Source organism: Salvia splendens, chromosome 1 (genome assembly GCF_004379255.2).
Source record: "Salvia splendens isolate huo1 chromosome 1, SspV2, whole genome shotgun sequence".
NCBI lineage: Eukaryota > Viridiplantae > Streptophyta > Magnoliopsida > Lamiales > Lamiaceae > Salvia > Salvia splendens.
Window position 1 is genome coordinate 39,129,010 of NC_056032.1, and position 10,936 is coordinate 39,139,945.

General features: G+C 36.6%; 2 protein-coding genes across 3 annotated transcripts; both read left to right on the plus strand.

Annotated features, from left to right (window-relative positions):
- Positions 1-2,485: 2,485 nt before the first annotated feature.
- Positions 2,486-6,671, plus strand: LOC121750589 (common plant regulatory factor 1-like). Its single transcript, XM_042145151.1, has 12 exons — positions 2,486-2,602; positions 3,269-3,434; positions 3,597-3,641; positions 3,758-3,856; positions 3,931-4,011; positions 4,253-4,416; positions 4,550-4,598; positions 4,669-4,717; positions 5,228-5,442; positions 5,722-5,808; positions 6,150-6,275; positions 6,360-6,671. Exons 2-12 carry the CDS (start codon positions 3,375-3,377, stop codon positions 6,549-6,551), a joined length of 1,167 nt encoding a protein of 388 aa, XP_042001085.1. The 5' UTR covers positions 2,486-2,602; positions 3,269-3,374; the 3' UTR covers positions 6,552-6,671.
- Positions 6,672-7,514: 843 nt separating this feature from the next.
- LOC121751057 (ubiquitin-conjugating enzyme E2 28-like) lies at positions 7,515-10,140 on the plus strand. 2 transcript variants are annotated; one of them, XM_042145774.1, is made up of 5 exons: positions 7,515-7,674; positions 7,753-7,850; positions 8,446-8,573; positions 9,345-9,449; positions 9,838-10,140. In XM_042145774.1, the coding sequence occupies exons 2-5, from the start codon at positions 7,781-7,783 to the stop codon at positions 9,979-9,981; spliced, it is 447 nt and encodes a 148-aa protein (XP_042001708.1). In that variant the 5' UTR covers positions 7,515-7,674; positions 7,753-7,780; the 3' UTR covers positions 9,982-10,140. The 2 variants fall into 2 exon arrangements, with proteins under 2 accessions (XP_042001708.1, XP_042001715.1); XM_042145781.1 differs by having other exon boundaries at positions 7,536-7,674; positions 7,757-7,850.
- The last annotated feature ends 796 nt before the right edge of the window (positions 10,141-10,936 follow it).

Sequence of the window (10,936 nt, forward strand, 5' to 3'; positions counted from 1 at the left end):
AGGACACCGGCAAACAATTCAAATTTGTTGATGTTTGGCAAGTCGTTAATGACGAGGAACGGTGGACCGGCGGTGTCCGCTCTAGCTCGGGCTCAACCTCGAAGCGCACGAAGCACACGACGAGTGGCCAATACTCGTCTGGTGACACAGGTGAGGGCAGCGACGCACAAGAGGCTGCCTCGCATGAGTTTGCGGGTACGGTCGGCGATGACGGGGGATCCAGCCGTGGGCGCCGTCGGCCTCAAGGGACGAAGGCGGCGAAAGCGGCTAGAGCGAGGAAGGGCTGAGGCGAATCAAGCCAGGCGGCCTCGGGATCGGGCTCGGGGGGAGGCTCGAACTCCCTTATGGCCATGTACATGACCGCCACAATGGCGGACACTTCCCGCTTCTCGCCCGCCCAATACCAAGCCTGGTGGAACGGACTTGTTTATATGGCAACACAACTTAGCCTTCCGCCTCCTATTGTACCTCCACAGCCTTCGGGGGATGATTCGCCGGCGGAGTAGGTTTTTTATTTAAATTTGTATTTTAAATTATGCAACGTTTAATTTTTTAGGATTTTAATTGTGTGTTTTTTTATTTTTTAAAATTTTAAGTTGTAATTTTTTTTATGTTGTGTGTTTTTTAATGAAGTGTGTTTGTTTTAATTGAATTGAGTTGGAAATAAAAATAAAAAATGAAATTGAATGAATAGTAATTTAAGGGACGGTTAAGGGTTGCAGGTTCCGTCCCTTAGTTAAGGAATGAAGTAAAAAAGTACAGTGAACCCTCAAATAGTAGTTTAAGGGACGGTACAGAGACATCGTAGTGGATGGCCTTAGAATCCCAACCGAATTCAGAACTGACTCCTTCAATCTGGGCTTTGAAGGTTTATGATGTTTTGCTTCACATAATTCCAGTAATAGACCTCATAGTTGGCTTTGTAAGAGCATCTCCAATAACCGGCGTCACCACCGCGACGCCGATTTTTCGCCCACGCCGGTTTGACGCCGAACCATTGGAACCGGCGTGGGCGAAATCGGCGTCAAAATCGGCGTCGCCATGCCGATTCCCGCGCTGACGCCGGTTCCGACGCCGATCCTCACGGGCGCCATTGTGCGTTTCGGATCGGCGCCAAACCGGCGTCGGATTTAAATTTTTTTTTGTTTTTCGAAAACACTATATATACGCGCGTTGAACCTCATTTTCATTCGCACCACTTGTTTTAACGAGTACTCTCTCTCTACCTTACTTTCTGTACAAGATCAATAACGAGCAATGAAGAACAACTACGAAGGTACTCCAGTTAATCCCGGGGGATGGTCTCAGACTCCCCCGCCTCCCGGTGTAGGGTCTCAGACGCCCCCGACTCCCGGGGCAGGGTCCCATACTTCCCCGGCTCCTGGGGGAGGTGGTTGGCCTCCGAGCCAGCGTGAAGAATTGGAGGCGATGAGGAGGGACACCGGCGGGAATAGCCGCGGCGTAGGTGGCGACGGAGGCGGCGGCGACGGTGAAGAAACGCTGGGCGACGACGGAGACGAGGACGGCGGCGATGAGTGATTTTGTTTTACTTTTTTAAATTAATGTACTTTTTAATTTTTGTACTTTTTTTATATTATTGTACTTTTTTTAAAAGTAATGTACTTTTTAAATTTTAATATTATTATTCGAATTTTCCGTATCTGTCTCGTAAATTAAATTCCGTATGTTGATACAAGTGTAAATTAAATTATATAATTGTTATTAGTGATGTGGATAGGTAGTGTGAAGGCTATGTGAGGGCTATTTGATGTCCAGTTGATGTAGCAAACTGATGTGGCAGGAGAATTGTAGTGCTGATGATGTGGCATTGTGAAGGCTATTTGATGGCTATTTGACGTCCGTGCTTATTGGAGATGCTCTAATGGAGCTTGACATCATCCAATGATAATATAGACACGTCAGCTAATAGTTAGCCACTCATCTGATACCACATGGTCAGTTGATGACACGGTGGTCCCCAAACACGCGTGGCATCATTACCTTGAATCTTGATAAAATATTCAAATGTTAATTCAATATCTGAATTATACTCCAATTTTAACAAAGTAACAGAAGAGAATTCTAATCAATGGACGGATTATTATTGCTAATTAAGTACTAATAGTAGTATTTGCAAAGTTAAAGATGCTGCTCATATCTAGCGATGCATTTGTAAGATCAAAGTATGTGAAAATTTCATTCAAATAATAATGTGATACACAAACTGCAAATATAAAATATCAATCTTAATACTGTAAAAACAAAAGAATAGGTAAAGAAAGAAAGGAATTATCTTAGCCGGTTGAACCAAAAAGCGTTAGGTTCTCCAATTTATTTATCAATCCGATTATATGGTGAGTAATAAATAAATTGAATGCAGTAATTATGAAATTAATTGCGGTAGTGGGGTCAAAGTCAAAGTAGTGGAATGTACCGTGGATACGTGTCAGTGACGTGGAATGTTGCCGCTCAAATCTCCATTACTCTTTCTTCTTGTCCCCCCATTTTCTCTTCCTAAAACCTCCCCGGAAATGCAGTTTTAACCCTTCAGTTTTCTTCAATAGCTTTCGCCTTTTCCATTTATCGTCCTATACTTTCTCAGGTACGTAACGTGAATCTCTGACTGGATTTTTCAAACTGTAAAAATTGCTCTCTCTCACGTTTTACTTGTAAATTCTAGCAATTTATGTTTTTTTTCCTTGGAGGCACTAGAGAGCTAGTAGAAAATAATGAACTGACTAATTTATGGATTATGATGTTAGAAAGAAGTTTATGAAAGTCGTGTGAAGATTGTAAAAGATCATAATCATATTATCGCTTAATTTGTTTATAAGGTATTGGAAAGAAAAAGGGATTTAAGCTTTATAAAGTATAAACAATGTATCCAATAAGAAAAGGAATTTAATCTGTAAACAATGTATCCAATAAAACTAGGTGCAGATTTAGAATCAAATCATTGCATATATTGAATTACCATATGTAACTCTTATTTGAGTATGCCTCATTCCTGATCTTCAAACAGACTGTTTACATTATCAAAATTTGAACTTTTAAAATATGTGGAACTCCGCATATCTTCATTATTTAGGTAACAATGTAAAAGTTAGTAGTTCTAGTTATGATCTTTGGATTTTTAAATTAATATAGAGGAGGTTACTGGATGGCCACAAGCAGTTTCCCTCTAAAACGAAGTTGTAGCTCGAGCTTCTCTTCATGTGATATTAATATCTTGAGCATTATAATTTTATAAATGTTATGTCGTGTGCAGGCTTTCACTATGCTGAACATTGAAGTTCCTGCTCACTTGGTTTGAAATTAATAGACGTTCTTCAATTTTAAATTGCTGTTGATTTGATGTGCAACTAGTACTTATCATGAGAAATAGTGAAGATGATAAGCACTGCAAAATTGAAGAAGCATCGTCACAAACAAAGGTGAGTATGAAATAAGTAACCTGGAATCTGTTTTCTTTTATCTGCTATGAGAATACACTATGCTGTCTCTTTACTAAAACACATTTCAAGACTGAACTTTGCTGTCTCTTTATGGTTCATTTCTTTCACAAAAACATTTTTAACCAACTTTCACATTGGCAGGACCAAAGTACCGCCCATGTGTATCCCGACTGGGCAATGATGCGAGTAATGAGTTCTCCCATTGACCCTTTAATCCAACAGCAAGCAATAATTGGTCAAAAGTTTCTTTCATCATATTTAATGGTTTATTGGTGTTACATTATTGGTTTTTTAATCATCAGGCTTACTGTGGCCCCCAATTTACTGTGCCGCCATATCTTAACTCAGCTGTTGTTTCTCCTCATGTTCCTCCACCTTATATTTGGATAGTGCCTCCACAGGTAGTCTCCTACTTCCAAGTAAAAGGATATTCGATTTCCTTCACTTTTTCCGTAACAAAATCTTCATATTTCAGTATATGGTACCTCCTTATGGGGCTTCATACCCAGGATATTATTATCATGAGCAAGTTTATGGGAATCCTGGAGTTTCGATGGTAAGTTCTGCATATGTTTAGACTGTATCCTGTGACATCTTCATAACTCAAGTTTGTTGTTAGGTTTTCTGCCTGCTGCTGCTGTGAATTAAATCACAGCATGATTAGTTCAATCATTTTAAGTTTCTTTCTGTGTCCAAAAGAGAAAATGTCTGCCAGGATAAACATATTATATAAATGTCTGAGAGAGTCGAGAGTTAGCGAGGATCAGAATGTAATATTTAAATGTATGGGTGTATAGGCTGGTACCTCTTTTAGCATAGCTACGCCTGCTGAGTCATCAGGAAACACAGATGGAGGCTTCATGAAGAAGGAGTCCAGCGATTCTCAAGGGTTTGCAGTTCCAATCAGGAATGGAAATGCTGAAAGTGGTGGACATGGACTAGATCTCAGACTGTCGGAAAGGTGTGTTGATAATGTCTCTTTATTGTGTTAAAAGTGATATAAACTCTGTTCTGGGTCATTTTTTAAAGATGTTAAGACACAAGCCTTCTCATCGACTTATTTTACTGAATGCCCAAAATTGTTCTTATGATAGTGAGGTGACTGACAATCCCGTTGACAGAACAAATGGAGTTACAGCAAAGGTAAGGATCAATATGGTGCCTGTGGTTTGAAAATTACCACCTTTGTCTTAATATGTTGTCGTTATAATAGGCTGGTCGGAGTTGCATGAAGAGAAATAGAGAAGAATCTCCCAAGAGTGGTAAGCTTCTGTAAGTTTCTATTTATTGTAAATTTGGAAAATACTCAATGGTAGAAAGTTTGTCCTAGCAGAATTCTTTCTACTAGATCTTGTATAATCTTTACCTAAATGTGTAGCTTTAGATGCCAAAGTTCTTTTAACCATACGTCCATATCCGGTTGTATTTTGCATTGTATTATTGAGGTATATGTGTTATGCCTCCCTAGGGTAGAGAAATTTTTTTAGGGAAAGAGAAATCATTTTTACAAGCAGCGTTTGTCTGTTAGTGTCCTCCATTATACATTCAATATGGTATGTTGAATCTTATGTAACTTTTGGATGTCTTGTCTAACAGAAATCAAAATAATTATGCATAAAATTCTCAGATATGTTAATGGTACAATTTGTATTGTTGTTTTAACCTAATGTTTTACTCTTATTGCTGCGGTTTCCAGTAAGTAGTTGCATTATCTATGATAATAGGATTCTCTACTTGGTTCATATCGTTGTAAAATAATTCAACCTTTTCAGAAACAAAAGGTGGCAAGAACCAGAAGAAAGGGAGTGCTGATGTTGGTCAAGGTTATGAAAGTATGAAACAGGCGTCTAGTCCCACATATACACCAGTAAAAACAATAGAAAATGCAAGTACTGTTCCGGGATTGAAGGATCCTTCTATTCTGGACGTGAAGCCTGTGAAAACTTATAATCCGCGGTCATCGATTGCAAATGAAGCCCAAATGCAGGTTTAAACATTTTCTATGACTAATCTCTCTTCGTTGTCTGTACTTGTTTATACTCAATATTAATTATATGAGGAGTATTCTGGTATTCTTAAACTGGCAATTCCAAAACTGATGGACACACAAATCACCTTCTAAACTGCTATGGTTATAATAAAATGTGTACTGAAACCACTCACCAAATTTGTCTAAAAATACAGTAAGCATAAATTTTAGCCTCAGATTTTTAATTTTTATGACTGTCATGTGTCATCGTCAACTTGGCTCCTCACTCTCCATCAGGGTACACCGGAGCAACCAGAGTTGAAATCGGAGAAGAGGAAACAGTCAAATCGAGAATCTGCTAGAAGATCAAGGTTGAGAAAACAGGTATGTCTACTACCTCAAACAAGAGATCATTCATACGAATTTATAAGCGCGAATGTTTCGTGGAACTGTGTATTGACCATAACCTAGATAGTTGGTCATTTGGCATATACTACTATTTAGTTGTTATAATCTACTTATTATACATTGTCTCTTTGAATATTAAAGTGGTCTTCTCCAAAATGTGTTTTCTTTGTATTATAACCTCCAGATTACTTTGACTATCTAAATAAAATTAATTTCATTTCAAACCAGAGTTCTAAAGCATTCTCTAATGATACCAAACCAAAGTCCTATAAAACAACTAAAAGTTTGTGAGTTTAACGCTACTTTCTTTTATCTAGGCTGAGGCTGAGAAAATTGCCACCAAAGTTCAGACACTAATTGCTGAGAATAAGACCCTGGAATCCGAGTTAGATGATCTCATGAAGTCCTCCGAGAAACTAGAGCTTGAAAATGTCACACTATTGGTATGCCTCGTTTTTGTTTCCTCTCTTAGCTGATCCTTGAGTTTGCCACCCCAAAAACCTCATGAAAATGTATTGATTTTGCAGGAGAAACTAAAAGATGCTCGACCAGGAGAAGTAAACTTCCTCAAGATTGATCGTATGAGGTCACAACCAGTTGACACGGTGAACCTACTTGCAACGGAGAGAACTGATGAGGATGGTGATTCGTACGAGCAGAGAAGCCCGGTAGCAAAGCTTCATCAGCTGCTCGATGCTGCTGTTGCTGCTGCTGGTTGATTTACCTTTCTCGTCTTCACGATTGTTTCTTAGTTGATCCTGTAATCTATTCACACTACTGAATGGTTATGACTTGCTATTATTTTGAGTGACTGAAACAATCACAGCTCTTTCACACAAGCCTTATTAGATACAGTAATATTTTAGATTTCAACTTTGTAAATATAAAAATGATATTTTATATTTTAAACTATTGATAAATTATAAATACAGTAGGAGTATAAAATAAATAAAGGAGTAGTATTTTAGCTTTAATTAGAAATATTAATTTATATAATTATTTTTATTTTTATTTTTTTTGAGGGGGGGGGGGGGGGGGGGGAGCATATGTAGTTGAATAATTTTATTGCTGTATGTATAACATATCAAGATTGATGCTACAACTAAATCTAAAAATTTTATTTGTAATTAAATTATTTTTTGTTATTTGGATTCTCTAAATTGATTTTAAACTATGAAGTAATAAAATTAGCCAATTTGGAGGGTTAATTTCATAAATAAATGGTTATCGAACTAAAATTCTTGTATTAAATTAGTTACTAAATTTAATTTATTTCAAAATGAATAGTTTTAAATTTTATACTCCTTATTTATAGTTATGGGTCAAATAAATTTTCTTTATCTGATAGATCATTTTTAATTTTCTACAACGACGAGTCATCTTATGCAAAAGCAAATTCGGTAGAATCATATTTAATTTAGCCAAATTATAAATTTTAAATAAAAATGTTCATTTTTTAAAGTTAATACCATTGCATTTGTTTGATGTGAATTCCTATTCGATTACTTTAGAGTTTAGAAGATGTTATCATATTTTTTTATTCTCTTTTTTGATAAGTTTTTTTAATTAGATTCGTTTAACTTTATAAATAAATCATTGGCGTGATAAATTATTGGAAGGGGGAATAAGACAAGCCCATATCAGATGAAGACAGACCAATCATTCGAGGAAAAAAAAATTAAATCACAAAATTATATTTGCACATTTAATATTGCATATATTTAAAGTGAGGCTGTATTCACCAAAAACGAGTTTCATCGCGTCAAGATCAAGAAGGCGGCAGCTGAACAAAAACGCAAAGGCGAATCAACTGAACAAGTCTTCGTCTCTCTCTCTTGGCAGGTAAATCATCACCAACTGCGCGTTTTTTCCCTTGTTTATATCTCACAATTTTTTTCTCTCCTTCTGGGTTTCTTGAAGATAGTCAAAAGATCGGATTTTTTCTTCGATGGCTTCAAAACGGATCTTGAAGGAGCTCAAGGATTTGCAGAAGGATCCTCCTACTTCTTGCAGCGCAGGTATTTTTTCTTCTCAATTTTGGTTTTCCTTAATTTAATTTAGCTTTATTTGGTGCGTCCATGTGCTTTTTGTTGTTTATTGATTTTTTTTAATTTCAATTTTAGCTGATTGAGAATTCTAAGGGTTGATCCATGACATTCGTATGTATATGTGCTAGAAAATAACATTTTTTCACATATATTTATTTTTTCTTTTAAAAGTCCCCCAATTATAATTTTTAGGTGGCACGATGTCTTGTGGGGTTTGTTAGTGTTGTTGTTTTTGACCAATTTTTGGTTGGTGAAAAATCTTTGTTAACTGTGTAATTGATGTTGAGTAGAAGTTGAGGACTATTAAGAAGGTAAAAGGGGGAAAGAAAAACTAGATTTTTAAGTGTTTTTGTAAACGATTAATGATATTCATGTCTTTTCTGTTTTCTAGAAAGGCTGTGCTAAATTCCCTTTGATATAAAGCTATGCTGTTTTCGGATTAAACTGAACTTGCAAGTGATGAAGATATTCGTAAATAATTTGATTTTGAGTATTTAAACCACCTTTTCTTGATTTAGTTATTGTGGTTGCTAATGGGAAATCATACTCCTTTCTGTTGTAACAGGACCTGTTGGTGAAGATATGTTTCATTGGCAGGCAACAATAATGGGTCCGCAGGATAGTCCTTATGCGGGAGGCGTGTTTTTAGTGACGATTCATTTCCCCCCGGATTACCCTTTCAAGCCTCCAAAGGTGGGCTTGTTAGATTCTTTCTGAGATTGTCAACTTGCCTTTCTCTGTCGAAATGACACTATATGAAAATGTATGAATAACTGTGTCTTTGTTCTTGATTTATAATTTTAGATCATGTATGAAGCTTGATTGCTTACCATGGAATTCTCAAGTGATTGCTTTTAGTGTGTAATTTAGTACTAGTTTTCTGAACGATGTGTTGGAACAAGTCATTTTTCGTATGTCTCTACAACTTGTTTCTTAATGGATCTGAGTTCTTTGTGTATTTGAGCTTTAAAGTTGATGCTATGAGAATCTCAGTTATGTTCTCAACTCCCCCAACTCTTTATTGTAGTCTGGCTGTTGTTTCTCTGCAATATAATGCCGTTTGCTCGTGTACTCCGCAGCAAATTTTTAATTTCAGAAATTATGTGGATAGTTGTCAAAAATAGTTTTGCTTATGTCTTGAGGAGAAAATTTTATGTGAAGAATTTGTGGATAGCTTCTCATTCCAAGCATCCCTTCAGTTTTCATCTGTAATGTGGATCAATGCAAATAATACTTCTTCCGGATAGTCTCTCATTTCATAATGTTCTGAATGTAATGTGGATCAATGCAAATAGTATTAAATTAAGCAGGAGATTAGTGTTGAAGAGCTCCCCAAATTGCATATTGAATCTGTGACAACATCCCCTCACATTATGCTTCTTCTTGGCTTCTCTTCTAACATCCTGAGCAATTTCACACTCGGCTCAAGATATGTCCCCTTATTCTTTTTGGTGAAATTTGCAGGTTGCATTCAGGACAAAAGTTTTTCACCCAAACATCAACAGCAACGGTAGCATATGCCTCGACATTTTGAAGGAGCAGTGGAGCCCCGCCTTGACAATATCCAAGGTTATACATTGCTTCAGTGCCTTTTCTCTTGTCATTTAGTCAGTCACAAGTTTACACTTAAAACTTTTGTGCCCCTAAAATATAAGTTCATGGTTACCACTTATAAGAATGATAACAACGATAGGAATGCAGTATTCTTTGAACATATCTATCCTTGCAAAGATAAGGATAAGACAGACGCTGGGGGACGCGGTCCCTTGTTCTATCCTTGTGGGGGAAGAACCAAAAGCTCGTGAATGTAAAGGAGGAATCTCGTCTATGATTCTGTCCTTTCTATTTTGCATCTTTTCCTTCCAACTAATTATCTTAGTCAAACCAATTACGTTACGCATGTGCAAATCAGTAGTTTATTTTTATACTCGTGTGCTTAATGGTTATATGCTTGCAGGTGTTGCTCTCTATCTGTTCGCTCCTAACGGACCCGAACCCTGATGACCCGTTGGTGCCTGAGATCGCTCATATGTACAAGACGGATAGGGCCAAGTACGAGCAAACTGCTCGGAGCTGGACTCAGAAGTATGCCATGGGTTAATCCAATCCCCTCATGAATTAGATTTGCATTTATGTAAAAAATGATGTGTTGTTTCTCTGTTCCTGCAACGGACTCAGTCATGTGTAAGACCTCTTGAAACTGCTGCAAATGATGCGTTTGAACTGTTGATATGGAATTTCTGTTGGCTTTGCTTTATTATCATTCTTGTTGATTGTTACTCCTTGATTTTATTTTAGATTTTAGATAAATTTGCAATCTTTTGTGTTTGCTTGAAGCCCAATTTGTTTTGTAATGACATGAATTTTTATTTAGTTTTGAAAAGTCTCGATTATTTTTATTAAGTTTTGGTCCATTACTGAGAGTTTGATGTCGGGTTGTTAGTCTGGTTTTGACTTTGGAAGAGTTTGATGTCGGGTTGTTAGTCTGGTTTTGACTTTGGATGAATCTCAGTTGTAAGATTTAAATTAAATTCGATTCTTTAAAGAAATATACTGTAGTTAGTAATTGGCAAATGACAAAAAAAAATATCAAGTTTGGTAAGTTTGCTCGGTCGCTTAATTTTGAAAATCAGAAAAATCATGAAATTGCATTTGTTCTTAAATATTCTATGGTAAAAAATTATGATAGCTTACTTGTATTTTTCAATCAAACATTGTCATTTTATTTAGGAATAGGTAGCATTGTTTAATTTATCGATGGTGACGTCCACGAGTGATTTTTCGGATACCATTCTATATTGTTTCACCATAAGATAACCGGGAACAAATTTAAACGATTGATTTTCAAAGTTGCGGGTCGGATCAAATTTTTATGATGTTTATTGTATTTGACAATTTATATTGTCGGCCTTGAGGTTTACCCAAATTAGGAGTACTATACAAATCATTTATAAATTTTTTTTAAGAGAAGGTAGGCCATTGCCTGATTACAAGGAAAAATTAGCAAGCATAAGAAATACCAAATCTATCGTGCAACAATCAAATACCAAGCCCTA